This window comes from Mercenaria mercenaria, chromosome 4, assembly GCF_021730395.1.
Source record: "Mercenaria mercenaria strain notata chromosome 4, MADL_Memer_1, whole genome shotgun sequence".
In the NCBI taxonomy this organism is placed as follows: domain Eukaryota; kingdom Metazoa; phylum Mollusca; class Bivalvia; order Venerida; family Veneridae; genus Mercenaria; species Mercenaria mercenaria.
In genome coordinates, this window is record NC_069364.1 from 7,176,476 (window position 1) to 7,204,065 (window position 27,590).

Sequence of the window (27,590 nt, forward strand, 5' to 3'; positions counted from 1 at the left end):
ACATTGATTGGTTGATAATGACAGGTAGTTGGGGAAGAAGATGCTGTTCATTAATTAATGTAAAACGTCTTCTACTAAAGTTACACAGGTACACATGTACAAACAATTTGTGCATTTTATTTAGTCTTAAGCTTTTATTTTTGTTCACATTCAAAAGTGTTATTCAATGAGCAAATTTACGAAAGACATGAATTGACCAATGTGTAAGTAAGTTCGGACAGGAATCTAATTTTGTATTAAATTTGGTATAAGAAAGACAGTAGTTCTGTATGTTTATTTTCAATGGTTCACAAGGATGTGAATCTGTCAGGCAGCTGTTAGTAGTAGTAAGCACTTTCACATATATCCCAGTTATAAATGTCTATTATAGTATTAGGAATAAATAATAAAATAGCCATTGATCTCATACGCATTGGCCGAGGGGGCAAAGACACTTCTATGGAGGTGAAGGTCCTGGTTTTAGTTCCTGGCTACACCCATTGCGATGTGTGTCCTTTGGCAAGGCACTTTATGGCATGAAGGTAGTAATAGACAAGATATGCCTCGGTGGTCCACTCAAATGCAGTCCATACCAAGATATATCATAGTGCAATTTTCCCGCCTAGTAAATGCCATTTTCATGCCAGATATAAGCTTTGTTGATGCTTGATTGTAAAGAGGAATGTCAGTGGATGATTTTAAGCTATGTTATATGCTTCAACAGTTTAGTGGAAGCTGTTTGGTAAAATGAAAGTGAAAGTAGGTATTGCCTGATGTCTACCTATGCAATATTAGCGTTTTCATCATGTATCTCAGTCAGGTTTCACTGCATTATGGTCAACCCCATATTTTTTTGGTATTTTTTTTATTTGCCTAAAGACAGACCTTCAAGACAAGGATAGTCTCGCAGGAAGTGAAAGGCTAGAAATGCTGATAAAAATATATTATAAATTGTAATTTTTACCAAAGAGCTATAAAAAAATAAATAGATCGGCAACTTGAAAGGTATATAGAGCAAATCTTGCCAACATCACGTGGAAACTGAATGAGATATCTCATTTTACCTGTGTATGAAACAGACAGCAGAAGGATAGAAATTTATGTCCTGAAAAACTTTCTAGTACTAGTAGCAGAGGCATTTAATATCTTCTAACCTTTATCAGGATTGCCTCAGTCGACCCAGCTGTAAATGGGTACCAGCAAAGTGCTGGGGGTAAGGTATAATTTGTTTTAACTGTACTAAAATAGCGTCACTCAAAAGCCCTACAGAGCTTAATGTTGAACGCAATACGGTCGTAAGTCCTGCTTTATTTCATAGGAGTTACTACAGAATTGCGTTCAACCCTCGTTATATTCATTGTTTCACAATAAAATTTGCCTTTACTGGTCGTATATTCTAGGCACTTTCCACCATACGCAAATGCTTTTACAATTTGTTGTCCATCTTGTATAAGCAATGATTAAGTTAAAGCTACAAAATATGAAATTTATACAAAGGCATGAAAAGCAGAGAAATAGGATTAGGAGATGGCTGTATAATTGACTGATCATTCTTTTGCCAGTTTAAAAGAATGAAATTACAACCCTTTATTTTTTATCTAAATGAATACACCTTAGCAGCTTCTAATGAGATTGGTTTGAAACGATCATATCATTTTGAGCAATGGTACTCAGGTGAGCGATACAGGGCCATCATGGCCCTCTTGTTGTTGGGATTTAATTTTGTGGGTGACACAACCACAAAACTAAATCTATTTGTCCCCCACAAAATTCAAACATTTCACAGTAAGTTACTGTATATCTTGATAGTGATATAGCACAAAAAATCTGTTGTTTCTCTCAGATTGTTACAATCAGTGTCACTCATACTGAAGGTTAATTGTTTGGAGAAAATATTTTCCATCTGTTGGTACTGATGATAAACCCGGACAGATGATAAAGTCGACCACCTTGGAATTATTTGATTGCAATCGGTTATTTATATAATTGAATAGCAACCACCATCTAATAGCAACCACTTACAACACCAACTGTGATGTAAACAAAAACAAAATTGGTAAATATCCTGTTTAGATAAATGATGTACATTTATCTGTATAACAAAATATTTATCTAAAATTACTGGGGAAGAGGGTGTTTTTTTTTTACGCATGCTTACTGCCAACACATAATGGCATGACATTTGGGCACTTTTCATTATTTGATCCGGAATGACTGTTGCATCATTTTTGGGAAAGTTTCAATATGATACTATGAGGAAAATTTTGTAAATGACAAAGTGGTCGAACTTATCATCAGTCAATGTTCGTACAATCCCCATTTTACAAACGCCTTTTAGGGCCTCACTTCTTGTGAGTTTGCTTACTAAATAAAAATTTGAATTATGTAAAGTTTTTAGCAAATGTTAAGTTTTATTTTGATACCAACCATTGATAACAATTTGCAGAAATAAAAAAGTTACAGGTAAAAAAACTCATTTTCTGTCCAGGTTTATCATCAGTACCAGTATATTTAAATATTTAAGGGGTGAGTAGTCTAGAGAATGTTTAGATTGTAATGATATGTATTTTTTTGTAATTTAGATACTGAAAATGGCTACCGGAGGTCAAACGCAAAGTCATGTTGCTACCAAAGGTCAAGGACATGGACTTCTGGGTGAGAAATTTACATGTCTTATTTGTGGACAAGAGGACTTGACAGAAGAGAACATGAGAAGTCATGTACTTTTGGAACATGTTGAAAACAATGTATGTTGTCCTTTCTGTGATTTGTCTGGCATTACAAGTGAAGAAATGAATCTACATATAAATTCAGTTCATTTTGATGACATGACAAGCCCAGGTGCCAAGAACATGGAAGGGGACACCAACGTGAGAAGTCGCCATAGTTCTGGTAAGGACGATCCAGAAAAGTTCGGAATTGAACATGGTGGAGCAATACCGAAAACTCCATCTAAAACTTCGTTGAAACATTCCCAAAGTTTAGATCAAAGCCCACAAAAATCTCCTAGTAAAAAGTCCTCAAGTATGAAAACATCTCATTCGGAGTCAAATATTAATAGAAGAGGTAAATTGCAATTAAATTTTGAGTTGGTGAATGAACCCGCTCCATCAAGAATGGTAAGAGAATCAGCATCGTCTGAGGCAATACGGGCCTCAACATCATCTCATTCTTTAAGATCGTCTGCCTCTGCACATACCATGAGGGGTTCTTTATCATGTGATACAATAGACTCTAATCAAAATTCTCAGTTAGATTCAGAACAAGCTGCAAGGGTGAGGTTGCAAAATAGCATACATAGTCAAAATGATATAATAATGGAAGAGGGGCAAGACAATAATAATATTCCACTTCAACCAAATCTTAACCAAGTACTCCAACCAGACATAAATGATAATGTAGAGCCAGATATAAACTCTAACATGCCTGCTGGATTCTCCTGCCCGCTCTGTCAGTTTATTACGTCGTCAGAAAACTTGATACAGGCCCATGTGAATATGGCACATGTTGATGTTTTGAGCCCTGCCAGGCCAAGACCGGGTGGTTCGGAAGCCGGCCCTAGTAGTAGAAGTGATACAGCCAGTCTATACAGTACAGCATCTGCTGATAGTAATCCTAATGACCTGATGGAAGAATACCCTTGTCCAATATGTATGAGAATCTACACAAATTCAGGCGAGCTTAGTTTACATGTAAATCAGGAACATTCTCAGATATTCAGCCCCGATAAACCTAATGCAGCTGTTGGAGATGCAATGGCGAGTCAGTCAGTCTTCCACTGCCCTGTATGTGAGATGGAATTCTATGAAAAGTCGAGGCTAGAAGCACATGTAAATGGTCATTTCTCAGCAGAACAAACTCCAAGTAAGTACATGTATGTCAAAAACTCTTCTTTAAAAAAATACATTGTATTAATTCATGATGGCCATTGGAGGTCGATCTGTAAGCTGGTCTATTGTAGACCCTTTGTGACAGAAGAATGCTTGGGTTTAAAGCTACCAATCTTTTATGTGGTCTGTAGATGACCTTTGACTATTCTGGGATCAGTACATCAAAGGTCAAGCTCACAGCAATCTTGAGACTGAAAATAGTTCCTAATAAATTGCTGGAGAAAAATTAACCTGAAGGCTTACAACCTTTAAAAGTCTTGACCTCTACTGCTTTTTGTGTCATTATATCAAAGGTCAAGGTCATAGTGACATTTCAACTGAAAACTGTTTCAGTCAACAAGTGGTGAATGCTTGAGGCCACGGTCTTCAGACTTTCAAGGATCATAGTGCCAGTTGTCAGGAAATAATTTCTATTGATTTAAGGGTCTGAAAAGCTTTAGCCGACAGAAACTTTGAAAGATGATATCCATTTATTAGTATATATAGCCATTAATTAATTGATTAATTAAGGAATTTTTGGTCAAAGGTCAAGATCAGAGCAAACATGAGATTGCAAATAACTAACCAGGTTACCTCTGACTGGCCATCATTTGGTGTATTTTACAAGTAACTTATGTTTCACCACATAGTTTACATTGTAAACAAAAATTTAGACAGTATTTTGATTAATGGTGTTTTCATCAACTTCAGTACAAGAACGTACAGATAAAATGATAGCCCAAGCACTGCAGGAAAAAGAAACAGACATGGCGAATCATGAAGAAGAGAAAGAGTTTCAGAAATTACAGGTACATTTAATATACATTTTTAGCTCGACTATTCGAAGAATAAGTAGAGCTATCCTACTCACCACGGCGTCGGCGTCGGCGTCACACCCTGGTTAAGTTTTTCGTACCAGTCCACATTTTGACAAAGTCTTTTGAGATAAAGCTTTGAAACTTTCAACACTTGTTTACCATCACCATGTCCAGTTATAGGCAAGAGTACATAACTCTGTCAAGCATTTTGACTGAATTATGGCCCCTTTTGACTTAGAAATCTTGGTTAAGTTTTTCGTACCAGTTCATATTTTGGCAAAGTCTTTTGAGAAAAAGCTTTGAAACTTTCAACACTTGTTTACCATCACCATGTCCAGTTGTAGGCAAGAGTACATAACTCCATCAAGAATTTTGGTTGAATTATGGCCCCTTTTTGACTTAGAAATCTTGGTTAAGTTTTTCGTACCAGTCCACATTTTGACAAAGTCTTTTGAGATAAAGCTTTGAAACTTTCAACACTTGTTTACCATCACAATGTCCAGTTGTAGGCAAGAGTACATAACTCCATCAAGCATTTTGACTGAATTATGGCCCCTTTTGACTTAGAAATCTTGGTTAAGTTTTTCGTACCAGTTTATATTTTGTGTAAAGTGTTTGACATATGGCTTTGAAACTTTTATATCTTGTTCAGTATAATAGTCTCTATCAATAGGCAAGAGTACGTAACTCTCTCGTCTTTTTTGGCTGAATTATGGCCCTTTTTGAACTTGGAAATTGGTTTTGTTTTATATATGTCCATGTTTTGTCAAGACTATTTGACATTTTGGCTTTTAAACTTTAAACACTTGTTTATCATTATGATTTCCATCTGTAGGCAAGAGTACATAACTCTGACAACTATTTTGACTGAATTATGGCCCTTTTTGGACTTTGAAATTTGTTCAGTTTTTTTTAACAAGTCAGCGTTTTGTCAAAACTATTTGAACTGTGGCTTTGAAACTTTTAACACTAGTTTATCAACATGATTTCCATCTCTAGGCAAGAGTACATAACTCTGTCAACTATTTTGACTGAATTATGGCCCTTTTTGGACTTGGAAATTAGTTAAATTTTTCATATAAGTCCATGTTTTGCCAGACATATAACTTAACATATTTGCCATCATGGTCACACATTGCCAGTTAGTGCAAGACTAATCGAAATCCACAAATATAGGAACATTTTTTGTTTAATCCATTTTTTTGTTTAGTCTGAAAAACTATGGAAATATTTTGACCCCATTCTTCAATCAATTCTTCGAATAGTCGAGCGCGCTGTCATCCGACAGCTCTTGTTCAGTAAATTTGTGAACCTCAAAAATAAAGCTAATTTTAAAGGTAAATTGTAATGTTTTAAACTTTTAAGTGTAGTTAAATTGAAAGTTTTTTTCACATTACTCAACAGTTAACATAAACTACAGTAGTTCTTGTGCAATTAACATGTTTTTCAACACTTAAATGGGCTTATTCTAACGCTAGGTAAATTTTGATTTTAATGTTCCATAGCAGCCTTTCTTACCATTCAAATGATTTTAACCAGAAAATTTTGTTCGAATTTGACCTGTCAAGTGCTTCATATTAAAAAAATCTGTGAAATAATTTAATTCATTGTCTAGAATCTAAATAGGAAAAAGATTGTAAAAGGTAAAAAAATATAACTTAGATACGCTTATTTTGGAAAAATGAGATATTAGCTCAGTGCCACCACTGAATATCTTTTGAATGATATATAACATATTTAGATGTTGCAAAATATAGTGACTGTTCATGGAAAACTGTTACATATTTGATGAAATAAACAAGTCCTCCTTGTCACTATTAGTCTTATTCTGTGGTTCAGTTTTATTAAGTTTTGTAGTTCATAGCATCTAAAATTCAGATGACATTTATTTCAGGTTATGTTTGGTATGGCAGACGGAACACCATATAAGAAGGCCTACGAGACAAATCTTGAGAGAGCCGTTGCTAGTGGAGATCTCACAGTTGTTGAATTTCATGAACGTAAGAATGGGTTCAGGTTTGCTGACTCTAGAGGGATAGATGATGGCACTTCTTGCACAAAAGGTATGGTGATGTTTTGGTTATTTGTGCTGTTTGTTTGTAGGGAGAATGAATGTTTTTCAGTGTTATACCATCTTAGAAATCTGAGGGATTGCTTGGTGGCCAAGCCCATTAGGGCGCTGGTACCAACGTTAAACAAGGGATTCTGCTGATGTTTTATTAGCTCACCTGAGCACAAAGTGCTCAGGGTGAGGTATTGTGTTCACTCACCGTTGCGTCCGTCCGTCCGTCCGTCGTCCGTCCGTCCGTCCACACTTTCCTTTAAACAACATCTCCTCCTAAACCAACAAGCCAATTTTGATGAAACTTCACAGGGTTGTTCCTTGGATGGTCTTCTTTAAAAATTGTTCAAAGAATTGAATTCCATACAGAATTCTGGTTGCCATGGCAACCAAAAGTAAAAACTTTAAAAATCTTCTTCTCAAAAACCAGAAGCCCTAGAGCTTAGATATTTGGTGTGAAGCATTGCCTAGTGGACCTCTACCAAGTTTGTTCAAATCATGACCCCAGGGTCAAAATTGACCCCGCCCCGGGGGTCACTTGATTTTACATAGGAAAATCTTAAAAAATCTTCTTCTCAAAAACCAGAAGCCCTAGAGCTTAGATATTTGACTTGTAGCATTGCCTAGTGGACCTCTACTAAAATTGTTCAAATCATGACCCCGGGTCAAAATTGACCTCGCCCCAGGGGTCACTTGATTTTACATAGGAAAATCTTCAAAAAATTTCTAAAAATAAACCAGAAGGCTTAGAGCTTAGATATTTGACATGTAGCATTGCCTAGTGGACCTCTACAAAATTTGTTCAAATCATGACCCCGGGTCAAAGTTGACCCCACCCCAGGGGTCACTTGATTTTACATAGGAAAATCTTCAAAAATTTTCTAAAAATAAACCAGAAGGCCTAGGTCTTAGATATTTGACATGGAGCATTGCCTAGTAGACTTCTACAAAATTTATTCAAATCATGACCCCCGGGGTCAAATTGACCCCGCCCCATGGGATTACTTGATTGTACATAGAAAAATCTTCAAAATAAACCAGAAGGCCTAGAGCTTAGATATTTCATATGTAGCATTGCCTAGTGGACCTCTACAAAATTTGTTCAAATCATGACCCCCGGGGTTAAAATTGACCCCACCCCAGGGGTCACTTGATTTTACATAGGAAAATCTTCAAAAAATTTCTAAAAATAAACCAGAAGGCTTAGATCTTAGATATTTGACATGTAGCATTGCCTAGTAGACTTCTACAAAATTTGTTCAAATCATTACCTCCGGGGTCAAATTGACCCCACCCCATGGGGTTATTTGTTTAGCTTTAGCAAAGAATTTTTTTCAAGAAAGCAATTAAACTCAGGTGAGCGATATAGGGCCATCATGGCCCTCTTGTCATGAAACAAACATGCATAACTATATATATTCTAGCCTAAAACATTTGAAAAGCAAAACAAAAATGAATATATTGTCTATCAGCATCATTTAATGTTCATGAAATATGCGGTTTGATCATGTTGCAGTCATTTTCTTTTGACCTGCCTTGTAGGCCTGTTATACATATATGCTTTACCATGGAACACTCATCCGTAAAAGGTGTATTTACAGCACCTAAGGACAAGAATTTCTCTGTTAACACAAGTTTGCTGTCCTGTTAAAACATTCCTTGCGGATGCCTAAAACAATGGTTTAATGCTAGCATTTTTGTTGAGAGTAGTAATAGAAGAGTTACCTGGTAGAACAAGAATTATTGATGGAATTTGTCAGTTTTTGTGGTGGTTTACTTTGGGTGTATTTGATTTATTTTTGTGCAACACAAAATTGAGGGGGTGGGGGATTATGACCCAGGATTATGAAACATTACAGGAATATTAATGAGCATGTGAAGTTTTGTAAGAGATATTGCTCAGCCAGACCAGAGTTATGGCCCTTGACTTAGTCAAAAATAAGCATAAAAAGGCATAACAGTTAGTGTTGCCCATATCTGAAAAAGTATTTGACCTAGGGTCTTTGAACATCATGGAATATTATTCAGCATGTGAAGTTGTGCTCCAGGGATTTTGTTCCAGAATTCTGTCAGACCAGAGTTATGGCTCTTGACTGTCAAAATTATGAATAAAGGGCATACAAGTTTTTGTTGCATATAAAAAAGTATTTGAATTAGAGTCATAAAACACAAGGGGATTGTTACATAGGATGTGAAGTTGCACACCCGATGTTCATTAATTTTGGGATTTTACTCAGCCAGACTAGAGAAATGGTCTTTGTCTATGTACTGTGAGAGGAGTTGGTGGCACCTGTGTCCTATGGATTGAATGTTGTAATCTAAAGATATTTGGCACAGTTGGTCTGCAGTGAACCTGAACTTAACATTTGTAAAGAAACACTGAATATAGTGGGTTTAGCGAGTGAGTTTCCTTACGTGTTTTTATACCTTCTTGAGCTTATCTAAAATAAGTTTGAATGACAGGGTTTGTGTTTTCCAGGTGTAATTCAGCGTCTACAGGAGTACTACCGTACACCAACACATGGTGTAGGAAAGTCATGGTTATGTACAGTGGTAGATCACTATGCTGGTTCCTATGGTGACAAAGGATGGGGGTGTGGCTACAGGAACTTTCAGATGTTGCTGTCTTCCCTCATGACCGATCCTACATACAATAAAGTTCTCTTTAACGGTAAGTAAATGGGTATAATATACTGTGAGTAACTTGTATACCTGACTTTTTCTGCGACTTTAGGTAAGCTTTAAAAATAAGCTTCAAGTCACATATAATTATTTAAATGGACTACAAAGCTTTTGTGCAACAAACAAGTTAATAATAGATACTTTACTTGGGCTTATTTTACCTCTCTTGGGCTTATTTCACCTCCTGGTACCACAACTTAAGTATCAAGTGCTAAGCTACCAGTAGTATTTTTCAGGTCTTAATGTGATGGGCTAGGAATAGAACTCAAAGTGGATACTACTGTTGAGCTATTCAGGTGGTAGATTCAGTTTTAAACAAGTGTCTGGTCCTATTAGGATGATATTGAATTTCTTTTTATCGATGAAATAAGGTTATAAAATGTATAATCAGTTTTGAACATAAACAACAATTAGATGGAATCAGTGCAGTTCACCATTTTACACAATCAAATTCACATTCGGTTTGAAAAGCATTTCCTGAGTTTTCTGCCTTTATGTAGGAATGTTGTAGAGTTTAATGCCATTAAAAGTTGTTTTCTATTCAAAACTGCCTCAGTAGCCTAGTAATAAAATGTCCGCTTAGAGTGTGGGGATGTGGGTTCTTTTCTTGGCCAAAGACATGAAAAATTGTGCTCATGACACTCGGCGTTAACAGGACTGGTCAGCCCGGTGACTGGTTGGGATAATATCATATCATGTCATGTGTCTCATTCCAGTGAGACAGCGCAATAAAGTTTGGCATTGTGCTCACTGCTACAAAGTAGACTGTTGTTTATAACAATGAATAATTGTTGATAAGACACTAAACCTGAACAAAGACACACACATATTTTCAATTCAAAATGCTTCTTTCTTTTACATTCTTAATTGGAAAAACCAACTGGAAAATGAAAGAGCAGATAAAAAAAGCATCAGAGTGAATATTTGCCTGAATACATGCTGCTGACATTTTGCCAGGCACAGCATTTAATTATAGTTTTTATGCTCATAGTGAAATATGAATTGTAGTTATTATAAATAAGACATTTTGATACAGGGAGACCCCTGATGCCATCTATACCAAAGATACAGAGGTTAATAGAAGCTGCGTGGGAAAAGGGATTTGATAAGCAAGGTTGTGATCAGCTAGGTGGGCGAGTAGTTAATACAGTCAAGTGGATAGGTGCCACTGAAATAGTTGCTACCCTGGCATCTCTTAGAGTGAAGTATGCTTTTTGTGTTTATATTTAGAATTATATTCTAAATTTTAAAGGCACAACATAGTGTATGGTTCGTATTCTAAAACTTACAGGGAGATTCATCCTTCATGTCCAGAAGAACATCACAAAGTTAAACATTTTGAAACAGAAAGTAATGCCTATAGAACATAATGAAAACATAGATGAAGATAGTGGACATATAATGACACTCGTCAATTTCTGTGTCATTATGTTTACTTTTTAGAGCATTCTACATTCTTCTGATGTAAATATAGCTCAACACTTAGTACATGGCTTTTTGTAAGTAATGTTGAATACCAAAATCACATGCAGAATATATAAATTGACATTGCCATTATGGGTCCACTGCTAAAATTTTTTTAAGCTGATGATAATTTTGTTCTGTTACTGTGATATGTAAGACAAGCTTAATTCCCTCCATTTTACATTTAAATAGATTTTTAGTTTGATAATAGTCAGCTAGATATTTGCAAGTGACACTATACAAGTGTTCCTTGAAAGTACATACCGTCTGGTCCTCACTGAATCATTCTGTTTTGACTTTTTTTTTTTCTTTTTGAATAAATAAATCTTAATCTTCCTCATTTAACATTTCAGATGTAAATTATTAGACTTCCACAACCCATCAGGACCAAATGGAACACATCCTAAATTATTTGAATGGGTGAAGAGTTATTTTGAGAAAACTGCAGCGTTTAAACCACCACTTTATCTTCAACATCAAGGTAAGCACAGAGGACAAAAGTTCATGTCTCTGCGGATATTTCTTTGCACAGGACATAACCAATATAGAGAAATTAGATATAAATGTGCTTTGCTAATATTTAATACAAGTGCATGTTAGAAAAACAATTTGAAAATTTGACATGTGTATATTTTTTCAGCTCATCTGAACTTTGTTCAGGGTAAGCTATTAGTATAGGTGGATGATTTGTCTACCTGAACATTATTCTTTCTGAAACTACTGAGCAGAATTACACCAGATTTTGTCTACAACATCCTTGCACGAACCTCATTTAAAGTTTCCACTTGACTTCGATTAGAGTTACTATAGCTAAAGATAGAAAAAAACTTTGAAATAAACTGTTTTCATGGATTCTCATTAAACCTGGCTAGTAGCATCCTGGTAGATCCATGTACTTTGCTAAAGTTTGTGCAAGTTTTATCATTTCACTTTGCACCTTTTAGAGGGGACCAGGGATAGAAATAGAAAAACATTTAAATAACGTCTTTTCATCAACTGCCAGAGCTGAAATTAGAATAAAGGTTTTAAATAACTTCTTTTCATGAATCACTTGATGGATTTTTAATACATTTGGCTCCATTTTAGGGTGTGCTAGTGCTAAAAATAGAAAAACTTTTAAAGGACTTCTTCTTGTGTACCATATGATGGGTCTTAACCAAACTTTGTCTGCATTCTTGGATGGACCACTCCAAGGTTTGTTCAAATGGTTCAGCTTGGACCTCTTTAAAATTAAACAGCTTTCAACAACTGTTTGCCACGAATTGCATGATAGATCTTCAAGAAACCTGATCTGTAGTATCCTTGGATTGATCTGAAATTTGTTCAAATTATTTTGCTTGACTGCACTTAGGATTAATTGGAGCTTCAAAATGAGAACTTTTCAACAACTTATTTTCATGAACATTGCTACAGTTGGTTAAAGCATCATCTCAGGTTTGTGCAAATGGTACCATTTGACTTCCTCTGTCTTGTCAGTGTTTTATCTGTCATATTTTGGAAGGATTGTTTATCACACTCAACAAATAATACAGTATTTAAGGGCAAAAGGTCATGGTCAGGTAAGCATCTTTAGAGCCTCTTGGCCCTCTTGTTAGCTCACATGAGCCAAAGGCTCATGGTGAGCTTTTGTGACCGCTCAATGTCCGTCGTGCGACGTGTGTCATGCGTCGTCCGTCCGTCAACATTTTCTAAAAAAATCTTCTTCTTGAAAACCACTGGGCAGAATTAAACCAAACTTCACAGAAATGATCCTTGGGTGGCCCCCTTTCAAAGTTCTTCAAAGAATTGAATTCCTTGCAGAACTCTGCTTGCCATGGCAACCGAAAGGAAAAACTTTAAAAATCTTCTAGTCCAAAACCGCAAGGCTAAGAGCCTTGATATTTGGCATGTAACATATTTTTTATGGTCCTCTAATAAGATTATTCAAATTGTGCCCCTGGGGTGTAAAGAGGCCCCGCCCCGGGGGTCACAAGTTTTACATAGACTTATATAGGAAATTTTTTTAAAAATCTTCTTGTCTAAAACCACAAGACCTAGGCCTTTGATATTTGGTATGTAGCATTGCCTTATGGTCCTTTACCAAAATTGTTCAAATTATAACCCTGGGGTGAAAAGAGGCCCTGCCCCGGGGGGTCTCAAGTTTTACATAGACTTATATAGGAAAAAACTTTAAAATCTTTTTGTCTGAAACTGCAGGTCCTAGGCTTTTGATATTTGGTATGTTGCATTGCCTTGTGTTCCTTTACCAAAATTGTTCAAGTTATGCCCCTGGGGTGAAAAGAGGCCCTGCCCCGGGGGGGTGGGGGGGGGGGTCTCAAGTTTAACATAGACTTATATTGGAAAAAACTTTAAAAATCTTCTTGTCTGAAACCGCATGGCATAGGCTTTTGATATTTGGTATGTTGCATTGGCTAGTGTTCCTCTATCAAAATTGTTCAAATTATGCCCCTGGGGTGAAAAGAGGCCCAGCTCTAGGGTCCCAGATTTAATATAGACATATCTATAGGGGAAAAAATCTTCTTGTCTGAAAGTTCAAAGCCTAGGCTTTTGATATTGGGTATGTAGCATTGCTTAGTGGATCTCATACAAGATTGTTCATATTATGCCCCTGGGGTGAAAACAGGCCCTGCCCTGGGGGTCACTTGTTATATAGGAATAAATACTTCAAAAATTATCAAATCATATTTCCTAGAGTGCTTAATCATAATTACCTGATGACCCGAAGTGATTAGGGGTCACTTGACTGTGACCTTGACCTACTGACCTACTTTCTTGTTTTTTAAGATACAGCCTTGAAATTTGAATGACATGTACAGTTTTTCACACCAATCTTAAAACTGACTCTCAGTGACCATGAATGTGACCTACTGACCTACTTTCTAATATTTTAGCATCAGTTTGCCATTTTAAACATGTGGCTCATATTACTCAGGTGAGCGATTCAGGGTCATCCTGACCCTCTTGTTTTGAAACTGTTCTTTCCATTTTATAATTACAGGCCATAGTCGGACTATAGTTGGAATAGAAGAATTGAAGGACAAAAGTTTACGTCTGCTGATATTTGATCCGAGTGCAAGAAAGAAACAGATGCAGTTGTTTCACAGTATAGTCAACGCCAATCTGATGAGAGCACTTAGAAAACCTCTGGAAAATCTGAAAGCTAAACAATACCAGATAGTAGCTGTTATAGGAGTTCTTTCTGAACAAGAGTATAAGGTAAATATCGCTATTGTTTCGTTTTAATTTAGATCAACACAATTTATATCATGTTTCGATGGTGAAGAATGCCTCATAGTGTCTAGTATAACCAGGTATCTCTGTATTATCACCAATCCTCTGTTGGCCAGCTGGATTTCTTACTCTCATGTTCATTTCATGAACAAATTTTAAACCCAGAGAATATCACCCTGTGCTGGTCAAGTTATTTAAAGTCTTTGACCATTTGTACTCGCTACAGAGGCCAAATGTAAATAATGAAACATAATTGCAACTAGAAACTATTAAGGCAAGTAAAAACTAATGCACAGCACTTATATTTCACAAACTGCAAATTATTTACAGAAAGTTTGGAAGCTTTTTGTTAGCTCACCTGAGAACAAAGTGCTCGAGGTGAGCTATTGTGATCACCTTGTGTCAGCCATCTGGCATAATGTTACCCTGAATAAAATCCCAACCAGTTTCATTACTGGGTCATTTAGGGTCAAAACTAGATCATAAGGTCAAATGATAGGAAAGTTTTCCTAACACTCCAGGGACCACAGTTTCTACGTGATCTTCATAAAATCTGTCAGAATGTTTTTGTCTATAGAATCTAGGTCAAGTAAAAACTGCGTTAACTGAGGTTTAAAACTAGTCATAGGGTTGAATCATAGATATACCATTTTAACACTGCAGATACCACATTTTCTGCCTGATTTACATAAGAAATCTAGGTCACTAAGTCAGATCATAGAAACCCCTTGTTAACATTCAAGAGGCCACATTAAATTTTGCCTTTTCATTGTCATATATTTTTGTCAGAATGGCATCTTAATGATGTCTAGGTCAATTTCAAAACTTGTTTACCTGAGATAAAAAAACAAGACCAATATTTTAGATCATAAAAAACTTATTGACACTCAAGAGGCCATATTCTCTAGTAGATCATTATAAATTCTGTACCTGAAGTAAAAAAGACAGGTCAGTGGTTCAGATTGTACAAGCCTTGTTAACACTGAGGCCACATGATCTTTGTAAAACTTTTTCAGACTCTCTAGGAATTCTAGGTTAAGTTTGAAACTGAATAATCTAGGTCAAAAATTAGATTATTAGTTTTTCTTGAGTTCACTTTTTTGAGGCCAGTTTTTTGCATATGGCTGTATGGAAATCCTTGAAAATCTGCTTTGAAACTGCACAACAGTGTTTTTTGGATGACCTCTACCAAATAATCCCAAGTTGTATTAATTTTTCTTAAAACATCACCAACAGGGGTTTGGTTTGTTTTCTCTATATGGCTGTTATTGTGGAAAATTTCAAAAATCTCCTCCCCAGAAACTGCTTTTGAAATGATTTCAAGGAAATGTTTCTTGGGAGATCCTCTACCAAAGTTGTGTGATCCAGCTGTGAAACTCCGATGAGTGATCTAAGGCAAAGAGCTATAAAAATAAATAGATTGGCAACTTGACAGGCATATAGAGCAAATCTCGCCAACCTCCCGTGACAAAAAAACGAGATCTCGTTTACCGAAAGTGGCGCTTTCTCCACGCGCCATTTTGTATGCGAAAGCAATTATTCATCGGTAAAATAATTATCACCGTATGACCACACTTCTTTCGATGGCAAAAAAAACGTGTACTTCGTGTCTTAAGACCATTTCACATTAAACTAATTTTGTTTTAGAAGCTAACATGTATTTTAAATGTAGTTTTAAAGGTACAAATTGTAACTCCATGCTCGCCGATGTTTGTTTTTAGTAAGATAACGCCGAATCACGCTCTGACACGAGCTCACGCGAGATTACAGCCAGTTGCCATTCTGTGTATTTTATACTTCTTTGTCTAAGGCCATGAAGACTCTCTTGGTTTTTGTTTAAAACATGCCTGTTAGATGCTTTGTATGATGGAGGATAGTGTATGTACTTAGATATTAGCTGCAGCATTTTTTCCATGATCACATGGTTTTTTGCGTCTGGTATCCGTTAAAAAACTTTATTTGTGTTCATCATAGCACCTTTATTAGCTAATGATTTTAACCAAACCTCCTATATGAAAGGAGCCAAATTATTTTTGTCACAAACTTTGACCCTTTAGTTGAAAAGTATTTATAATATTTTCTTTACTGAATTCACTGTTTTCTGTCGTTCTAATATCTTTGACTGAAAAGATTATCCTATGACTTGCTTAGACTTAAGGTTGGTTGAAAGACAAGGTCACATATTGAGAAAAAGGTCAAATAGGGAATATTTTTTATCTGCTCCGTATCTTTAAACCCCATGGAAGAATTTTAATTATCTTGCCTCAGCTGGTAACCATAAAGTCATTTAGTATTATAATGCTTAGGAATATTAACTTGTTTTATCTACTAAAGTAGTGTTAGTCATAATTTTCAGCATTGGTTGTTAGCCATCGTTGTTAGGCATGTGAATTTTGGCAGTGGAAACAAAAAAATTGTAATCTATGAGCAGCTATGAATTAAGATTTAAGGCAACATGTATAACATCCATTGGTAAAACTTTGAATTTGCATATTCATATTTCATATGGTGTTTTAGTAAAGTCATAATTTTATTTTCAGGAACATAAAATAATACGATCAGAAAGGTTAAGTTAGCACACCAAGATTTGAAATTCAAAACCAGGAACCAGACAAGCTGACTGAAAAGTTGTGATTTATCTTATTTTGTCTTTCTAACATTTATTAGAGATTTGTTCAGATTACCTGAGCAAAATGCTTCTGTAAAATATTGTGACTGTGATGTATAAGGTCCATTAATTTTTCTGTCTGTAAACCTTTTTTCTGTGTATTTTTTCACATGTTTTGAAGTCAAATTTTCACAAACGCTGAAGTGTCATGTGATATATAGCATGTCTAAGGTCAAAAATCAAATGGCTTAAATTTGAGTCAGCTCCATATCTTCTTAACCACTTAAACTAACATCAGTGGTTAACCTCATCAGGATGAGAATCAGGGTACACAACCCATGTGTGTCTGAGGGTATTAATTGCCTTTAGTTATAGCTCTGCTATTGATTGACCTTTTCAACTTAATTAACAGTTATCACATAAAAATTTGACATTTCTGCCATTTTCGTGGTATATTTTTTGTACAATATACATGGTAATTTTAATGTTCGGAAAATTATTTCTCATTGATAGCCCACTGGCTTTCATTTGAACATAGCAAAATTATAGCACATGTGTACAATTCACTTTCCATTAGTGTAGTAATATTTAGTAAATCTTAACTGTCTTTTTTATAGAAGCACATACATAAAGCAATAACAAAGAGGTATGCCTACATATTTATGTAACATTTATTGGGAGGTGGAAAGTTCTCTTCAGACAAAAAGTGAAAAAGAAAAATCATTCACATTTTCATAGGTGTTTATTTATAGACTGTAAGATATGTAGAATTCTCTTAATATTTTAGTTGGCAGTAAAAGTAGTTACGAAATAGAAGGAATTTACCAAGCCTTTATATCATACATGTTGATGCCTGTTTTAAATTTGTTAATGTTGTAATGTAAGTGTGGGGGCATGTCCCTTTCATTAATGTTTAACCAAGACAAATTAACTCTTATGTTTAAAAGTCTAGACTATTCTTAACATCAGTAGTCACTAATTAAATGTCTGTTGAATTGCTGTGTTTGCCTAGACTATAGAGCATATACTCCAGAAATGTAAAAGGCATGACCAGGAGCGAGCTGCGACTTGGCCGATAGATACCTCAATCCACCAGACTCTGTATGGAGGCATTGAGGATCTGCGGCAAACAACAAGTTTCATCGGGGCTACTGGTCTTACAGTGTAGGGCAAGGAGGAAGAAGAAGTTTCTAATTAACTATCTGTTAAATTGCTGTGTTGGCCTTGGCTAAGTTTTATAGTTTTGAACTATTGCACACTTGTTCATTGTCATTTGTTAAATATTTTGGTCAAGAACCATGGATTTTGTCAGAATTATGGCTCTTTTTGTACTTAGAAAATTAGAATTTCTTGGTTATTATGTCTCCCACCACACAGTGGTGTGGGAGACATATTGATTTACTCCAGTATGTGTGTGTGTCTCTGTCACAAAGTTTGTCTGCACTCTTAAGTCGAACATTTCTCATCCGATTTTCACCAAACTTGACAAAATGTGTTTGACCATAAGACCTCGGCCAGGGTGATAACTAGCCAAATCGGTCCAGGCATCTTGGAGTTATGGCCCTTGAATTACCAAAAATCGGTCTTTTTACTCTTGTCCGCACTCTAATTCGAATATTTCTCATCCAATCTTCACCAAACTTAAACAAAATGTGTTTGACTATGAGACCTCGGCCAAGTTCGATAACTAGCCAAATCGGTCCAGGTATTTTGGAGTTACGGCCCTTGAATTATCGAAAAATTGGCCTTTTTACTCATGTCCTTACTCTTAATCAAACATGTCTCATCCGATCTTCACCAAACTTAAATAAAATATGTTTGACTATGAGACCTCAGCCAAGTTCGATAACTAGCCAAATCGGTCCAGGCATTTTGAAGTTACGGCCCTTGAATTATCGAAAAATCGGCCTTTTTACTCTTGTCCGCGCTCTAAGTCGAACATTTCTCATCCGATCTTCACCAAACTTGAACAAAATGTGTTTGACCATGAGACCTCGGCCAAGTTTGATAACTAGCCAAATCGGTCTAGGCATTTTAGAGTTACGGCCCTTGAATTACCGAAAAAATCCGTCTGTTTACTCTTGTCCGCTCTCTAAGTCGAACATTTCTCATCCGATCTTCACCAAACTTGAATAAAATATGTTTGGCCATAAGACCTTACCCAAGTTCGATAACTAGCCAAATCCGCCCAGGCACTTTCGATTTATGGCCCTTGAATTACTGATTGGATCCACTCATCCAGACCATCTAATTGGATTCACTCGTTTAAAACATCTAGAGAAACTATTATTTTTCATAGGGGCAGTTGTGGGAGACATGTGCTTTTCTCAAAAACATCTCTAGTTATTTTTGTTTTAGTTCACTTTATCTTAAGAGCAATAGCTTTGAAACTTCACAAACTTGTGTATCATCATTAGAGGAATATATTTTACTAGAACCTAAAGTCTTGCATTTATTTGGTAGAATTATGGCCTTTTTTAGGTCTAGGCAAAATTCCACACTCACAACCATCCTATCAATTTCTATATAGGAGTGAAAAGTGAAAAAGCAATTACAAAGTTGATGGTATTGGTAAAAGCCTTTTATTTTTCATGATATTTTTTATGACACTGTTTTATGTCAGAAAGAATGCTAGAGCTGAATAATTTATATCCTGGCAAGCAAAATGATGTTTGAGTTAAAATATTGAAATATGATGATATAGTAAAATTGTAAATAAACATCTGTTTGCACATTGGCCTGGTAATAAATCCATTATCTGTTTCATTCACCACATTATGAGAACACATGTCTGTTAATATTATAGTATTATAGGTTGTGATTTTTAGAAAAGCACTCATTTATATAAATTTCTGTATTCATTTTATGCACATTTCTTGTTGCATAGTGTACACATCTTTCTATTGATTGTTTTATATAATTATATATAGTGCTGAAATAATGTGATATGTACAATTTGGCCTCAATATATGTACAAATGTGTTTTCCTTTACACAGAAGATTATTTATATTGCATGCTGCACAGTAAGTTTTGTATAGTTGCCATTGTAATTAGCGTATGGTTATACCATTATCAGTTTGTTGAGTCCACCAGCAGTTGTATTGTAAAAATTTTATAGGTCAGCTTTATGGCCAGCACCTACAGTGTCTTCTGCTGTAGCAAGGCAGACGGTATTGAAATCAAGATGTCAGCCATTGGACATTCTCATCTGTCACAGGTTTTTCAAAATCTGAAGATGAACCTGTGATTTATTTCGTTCATTTATTTGGTGAGCAATGCACATTGGTAATTAAAACCTGGAGAGGTTTCAGCCAATCAGTGATTTCCTGTTTACAACCCACCATATTCAAGCAATATATTAGCAAAATACTTGCTTACATTGAATAAAGACAAAACAAAATGACTGAACAATAGATATTTACTCCTCAAACTGGATATTTAGAAATTTACCTAGAAAAATGAAAACATTCATTGTGATTCAGCATCAGTTTAAATAATGGATAATTTCCATGGATGATTTAGATTGATGACCTGTCGGGGAAATGCCACTGATAGGTTGAAACCTTTAACCTGTAGTTAGTTCAGTGACGGGGACCATGGTGGACCTCTGGTATGTAAGAATGGCTTTCAGAATTTTCAGAATGTTTACGCATATATGCAGTGTTTACATTTTACAACAATGCAGATTTTGCATATTTACCTTTTTTTCCCGACATTTCTTTAAAAGCCCATAGTGTGCACCTTTAAATATTAAAGGTAGGTTGATAATGCATATTTAGTCTCTTAGGCCATCTCATAACAACATTATGATTTTAGTGCAATAAGCTTATATTTTGACATTTCCATTATTTCAATCATCCTCTCCTGTATATTACATGTATGGTTTGCATTAGGAGAGTGGAATGGGATGCAGTCATTTAGACGTAATAGAATTAGCAACATTGTCATTTAGATGTAATAGAATGAGCAATATTATCATTTAGACATACTGGTAATAGAATGAGAGCGATTGTCATTTAGACAATATAATGAGAGCCATTGTCATTTAGACATAATAGAATGAGAGCTATTGTCATTAAGATGTAAAAAATGAGAGCCATTGTCATTTAGACATAATAGAAAGAGAGCCATTGTCATTCAGATATAATAGAAAGAAAGCCATTGTCATTCAGATATAAAAAATGAGAGCCATTGTCATTTAGACATAATAGAATGAGAGCAGTTGTCATTTAGACATAATAGATTAAGAGCCATTATCATTTAGACATAATAGAATGAAAGGAATTGTCAAGTAGATATAATAGAATGGGAGCCATTTTAAAACCAGTAACCTAACCCTGCTACCACGTGATAAAGATATTTTTTAAAATAATTTCATGTTCTGATTCACTACATAATTGGTCTACTCTTTCTTCATATAATAGCCAGATAGAATGTCACTGTGAACTTTATTGAGAGGATTTTACTTTGCATTTATTAACCTGATAGAATGTAACCAACTGTGAACTTAGGTGACATGATTTAACTATGCAGTACACCTGACAGAATGTCACCAACTGTGAACTTTATTGGCACTATTTTACTGTGCAGTAAACCTGATAGAATGTCAACAGCTATGAACTTTATACACATGTAATCCTGATGGAATGTCGACAACAGTTGTAAACTGTGAACTTTATTGACATATACATTTGATACTATTAGAATGTCAACAGCTGTGACCTTTATTGAAATGTTAACTTGATAGAATGTCAACAACTGTGAACTTTATTGACAAATAAACTTGATGGAATGTCAGCAACTGTGAACTTTATTGACAAATAAACCTGATGGAATGTCAACAACTGTGAACTTTATTGACAAATAAACATGATGGAATATCAGCAGCTGTGAACTTTATTGACAAATAAACCTGATGGAATGTCAACATCTGTGAAATTTATTTATGCTGTTTTACTTTGCTTTAAACTTAATAGAAATGTCAACAACTGTGAATTTCATGTACACAATTTTACTGTGTGTGTACACTTGATAGAATGTCAACAGCTGTGAACCATATTGGCATGTAAACACAACAGAATATCAACAGCTGTGAAATTTATTGACACAATTTTACTGTGCTATTCAAGCTTAAGTAGGATTACTATTTTTAGTATTACTGAGTTTAACGTCACTCAGACTTAATTCTAACTCATATGGCGACATACCAGCATTGGATAGATATAGGCAGGCACACGGGTAGAACAACTAAACTTCTGTAAACCAGCTTGAAGGCTTCCTCACATGTAAGAATTCTACATCACAAACAACGTTTTGAACCCACAGTAGTGAGGGGCAATTGATTCAAAGTCAGTGACTTAACCACTCTGCTACTGTCCTCAGTGACTTTAACCACTCTGCCACTGTCCTACTGATGTTTAGGATTTGTATTTCTAGCTTTGCATATTGCACATTGAGATACAATGGAATAGTCAGCTTTTGGAGGATGCTTTTATTTTGATTGCAGTAACTTTGTTGTTTTTTTTAGTTCATCTGAACTTTGTTCAGGGTGACTTTTTGGTACAGGTGGATAGTCAACAAGGGGTCTGTTATCCAGCCTAAACATTTTTACATAAACATGTTCTCCTCTAAAACCATTTGGTGGAATTTGATGAAGCTTCCCTGGATGTTCCTTGGATGGTTTTCTGCCAAAGTGATTCAAAGCATTCCATTCCATGCAATCTTGTAGCCATGGCAACTAAAACGAAAAAGTTTTCTTACCCAAAAGGGCATGGCCCAGAGCTTAGATATTTGTTGTGTAGCATTTTCTAGTGTTTCTCTACCAAAGTTTTTCAAAACATTTCCGTGGGGTCAAAATTGGCCCTGCTCCATGGTTCTATCCTTTCTATTAGAAAAACTTCAAAAAATTCCTTGTCTAAAACTTGAAGGCCTAAAGCAGAAATATATGGTACATATAACATTGTGTAATCGTACCCTGTCGAAATTTGTTCAGATTTTACCCCAAGGGTTGTAATTGGCCAAGCCCAGGGGATCATTTGTTTTACATAGACTTGTATTAGAAAAACATTAAAAATGTTCTCGTCTAAAACTGCATGGTGCACGGCTTAGATATTTAGCATGTAGCATTGGCCTTATTTGCTCAAATCATACCACTTGTGTGAAAATTGGCCTTGCCCAGAGGTTCATTTGTTTTGCATAGACTTACATAGGAAAAAAAATTGTATTGTCTAAAACCTGAAGGTCTTAAGCTTAGATATTTGACATGTACCACTGTGTAGTAGTTTCTACCGAGTTTATTGAAATCATGCCTCATTGATCAAAATTTGCCCCAAAACTTAACAGGAAAAATTTAAAAAATCATCTTGTCTAAAACCTCAAGGTCTAAAGCTTAGATATTTAGCATGTAGCACTGTGTAGTGTTTGTTCAACTCATTTGTGTTTGGTCTAAAATTGCCCAATGCTTGGGTTCACTTGTTTTTACATTTACAGAGTTTGTAGGAAAAGCTCTAAAATGTTCTTGTCTAAAACCTTGATGCCATAGATATGTAGCATGTAGCTTGGTGTAGTGCTTCTCTACAAAGTTTTTTTTCAAATCATCTCCATGGATCAAAATTTGCCTCACCCTGGGGCTCATGGTTTATTTAAACTTGCATAAATTTTTTTAAAAATATTCTTGTTTAAATCCTCAAGACCTGGAGCTTGGCTATTTGGCTTGTAGCATGGTTAGAATTTTTTTGTTTTGAAAGACATCATTTTTAGCTCATCTGATTTTTTGAAAAAAAATGATGAGTTATTGTCATCACTTGAGCGGTTGTCGGCGTCGGCGTCGGCGTTGCCTGGTTAAGTTTTATGTTTAGGTCAGCTTTTCTCCTAAACTATCAAAGCTACTGCTTTGAAACTTGGAATACTTGTTCACCATCATAAGCTGACCCTGTATAGCAAGAAACATAACTCCATCTTGCTTTTTGCAAGATTTATGGCCCCTTTTGTACTTAGAAAATATCAGATTTCTTGGTTAAGTTTTATGTTTAGGTCAACTTTTCTCCTAAACTATCAAAGCTATTGCTTTGAAACTTGGAATACTTGTTCACCATCATAAGCAGACCCTGTACATCAAGAAACATAACTCCATCTTGCTTTTTGCAAGATTTATGGCCCCTTTTGTACTTAGAAAATATCAGATTTCTTGGTTAAGTTTTATGTTTAGGTCAACTTTTCTCCTAAACTATCAAAGCTATTGCTTTGAAACTTGGAATACTTGTTCACCATCATAAGCAGACCCTGTACATCAAGAAACATAACTCCATCTTGCTTTTTGCAAGATTTATTGCCCCTTTTGGACTTAGAAACTTTTTTTTTATGGTTAAGTTTTATGTTTAGGTCAGCTTTTATCCTAAACTATCAAAGCTATTGCTTTAAAACTTGCAACACTTGTTCACCATCATAAGTTGACCCTGTACAGCAAGAAACATAACTCCATCCTGCTTTTTGCAAGATTTATGGCCCCTTTTGGACTTAGAAAATATCAGATTTCTTGGTTAAGTTTTATGTTTAGGTGAACTTTTTTCTCTTAAACTATCAAAGCTACTGCTTTGAAACTTGCAACACTTGTTGACCATCATAAGCTGACCCTGTACAGCAAGCAACATAACTCCATCCGGCTTTTTGCAATAATTATTGCCCCTTTTGGACTTAGAAAATCATTTTCTTGGTTGAGTATTATGTTTAAGTTTACTTTTCTCATAAACTATCAAAGCTATTGCTTTAAAACTTGCAACAGTTTTTCACCATCATAAGTGGACACTGAACATTAAGAAACATAACTCTATCCTGCTTTTTGCAAGAATGATGGCCCTTTTTAGACTTAGAAAATCATGGGTAGGACAATATTTCTATTACACAAAAAAAATCAGATGAGCGTCAGCACCCGCAAGGCGGTGCTCTTGTTATATGTTAAACTTGAAGTGTAGACTAGCTCATACTGTATACAAAATGGCCTAATTTGTAGCATACATGTATTGAGATAAGTTAAACAACCATGTAATAGTTTGAAGCTCAGTCTCAGTATATCCAGCATGTCAATGATTGGCTCTGAGCACTTTTGAAACTGACCAGTGGCAAAGTTTTATATATCCAGCATCTCAATGATTGGCTCTGAGCACTGGTGAAATTGACCAATGGCAAAGCTGTAATTTTAGACTGGTTGCAAATCTCAGTTTTATAAGCTGTGGGGCTATTTTAAATGCTATTAGCAAAAAAAAAAAAAAGAAGTACTTATTAAAACATTTCTGAGCAAGCATAGTCAAGATTCAAAATGAATTTTTAGGTGGTACTATTGACCAACAAGTTAAAATTTGCAAAGTGTTTAAAAAGATTTCTTTTCAGGGTATTTTAGTCCTAATAAAGTATGTTTGACTGTCAAGATGTTTTTTTTTTTGTATAAATCATTTTATATTTAGAAGGATTACTGTGTGAACACTGTAAACCAAGCAGTTTTATGAAGCTGGTGCAATTATAAGTACACTATTGCAAATCATGCATTAATATTAGGTCTTTTAATTTCACTGTATGTTGTTTTGGAATAAAGTATGTAATAGGGATTCATAAATTCTGTAAGCTTATGGCATGCCTGGATTAAATTTACTTTTTTAGAAATTCTGTCAAGAATTATTAGCTATCGTTAGACACCATTTGCTAATATTTTGACTGCTAATTATCATTATGTAGACATTTTTATTATGAATTTGTCATTTTTATAATTACACTGTTATATTTTGCGCATCTTATATCTAGTCATTTGTTGATTTTATGCTTGTTTTATAAATACACAATGCTAAAGAGTATTTCTTTTTCTTATTTATTCCCAAGACATATGTAGGTGAGAAGGATGAGAACAGTATATTTTTGTTATTGTTGTGAAGTACGGTAGTAATCTCTCTGTTGGCCTGTCTGTCTGTTAATGTATACTGCTTAAAGGGTTCTGTTTAATCCCGATTTTAATATTTCTTGGCACACACATTTCCCATAATGGAAGCCATGTCATATGCAATACCTAGACCCCTAGCTCGAAGGTCAAGGGCTTTTTTAGCTCGACTATTCGAAGAATAAGTAGAGCTATCCTACTCACCACAGCGTCGGTGTCACACTTTGGTTAAGTTTTTCGTACTAGTCCACGTTTTGACAAAGTCTTTTGAGATAAAGCTTTGAAACTTTCAACACTTGTTTACCATCACCATGGCCAGTTATAGCCAAGAGCACATAACTCCATCAAGGATTTTGGCTGAATTATGACCCCTTTTGACTTAGAAATCATGGTTAAGTTTTTTGTACCAGTTCATATTTTGACAAACTCTTTTAAGATAAAGCTTTGAAACTTTCAACACTTATTTACCATCACCATGTCCAGTTATAGGCAAGAGTACATAACTCCATCAAGGATTTTGGCTGAATTATGGCCCCTTTTGACTTAGAAATCTTGGTTAAAATTTTCGTACCAGTTCATATTTTTAGCTCACCTGTCACAAAGTGACAAGGTGAGCTTTTGTGATCGTGCGGTGTCCGTCGTCCGTCGTCCGTCCGTGCGTCCGTAAACTTTTGCTTGTGACCACTCTAGAGGTCACATTTTTCATGGGATCTTTATGAAAGTTGGTCAGAATGTTCATCTTGATGATATCTAGGTCAAGTTCGAAACTGGGTTACGTGCCATCAAAAACTAGGTCAGTAGGTCTAAAAATAGAAAAACCTTGTGACCTCTCTAGAGGCCATATATTTCACAAGATCTTCATGAAAATTGGTCAGAATGTTCACCTTGATGATATCTAGGTCAAGTTCGAAACTGGGTCACGTGGGGTCAAAAACTAGGTCAGTAGGTCTAAAAATAGAAAAACCTTGTGACCTCTCTAGAGGCCATATTTTTCATGAGATCTTCATGAAAATTGGTCAGAATGTTTATCTTGATGATATCTAGGTCAAGTTCGAAACTGGGTCACGTAGGGTCAAAAACTAGGTCATTGGGTCTAAAAATAGAAAAACCTTGTGACCTCTCTAGAGGCCATATTTCTCAATGCATCTTCATGAAAATTGGTCAGAATGTTCATCTAGATGATATCTAGGTCAAGTTCGAAACTGGGTCACGTGGGGTTAAAAACTAGGTCAGTAGATCTAAAAATAGAAAAACCTTGTGACCTCTCTAGAGGCCATATTTTTCATGAGATCTTCATGAATTTTGGTCAGAATGTTCACCTTGATGATATCTAGGTCAAGTTCGAAACTGGGTCACGTGGGGTCAAAAACTAGGTCAGTAGATCTAAAAATAGAAAAACCTTGTGACCTCTCTAGTGGCCATATTTCTCAATGGATCTTCATGAAAATTAGTGAGAATGTTCACCTTGATGATATCTAGGTCAAGTTCGAAACTGGGTCATGTGCGGTCAAAAACTAGGTCAGTAGGTCTAAAAATAGGAAAACCTTGTGACCTCTCTAGAGGCGATATTTTTCAGTGGATCTTCATGAAAATTGGTCAGAATGTTTACCTTGAAGATATCTAGGTCAAGTTCGAAACTGGGTCACGTGGGGTTAAAAACTAGGTCAGTAGATCTAAAAATAGAAAAACCTTGTGACCTCTCTAGAGGCCATATTTTTCATGAGATCTTCATGAATATTGGTCAGAATGTTCATCTTGATGATATCTAGGTCAAGTTCGAAACTGGGTCACGTGGGGTCAAAAACTAGGTCAGTAGGTCTAAAAATAGAAAAAACCTTGTGACCTCTCTAGAGGCCATATTTCTCAATGGATCTTCATGAAAATTGGTGAGAATGTTCAGCTTGATGATATTTAGGTCAGGTTCGTAACTGAATCATGTGCGGTCAAAAACTA

The 27,590-nt window shown here is 35.5% G+C and overlaps 1 protein-coding gene across 1 annotated transcript; it reads left to right on the top strand.

Moving 5' to 3' along the window:
- Positions 1–10: 10 nt before the first annotated feature.
- On the top strand, positions 11–25,555 carry LOC123550938 (zinc finger-containing ubiquitin peptidase 1-like). The gene is made up of 9 exons (XM_045339441.2): positions 11–88; positions 2,562–3,843; positions 4,560–4,657; positions 6,561–6,729; positions 9,208–9,399; positions 10,447–10,615; positions 11,228–11,355; positions 13,873–14,090; positions 16,646–25,555. The coding sequence occupies exons 2-9, from the start codon at positions 2,571–2,573 to the stop codon at positions 16,679–16,681; spliced, it is 2,283 nt and encodes a 760-aa protein (XP_045195376.2). The 5' UTR covers positions 11–88; positions 2,562–2,570; the 3' UTR covers positions 16,682–25,555.
- The last annotated feature ends 2,035 nt before the right edge of the window (positions 25,556–27,590 follow it).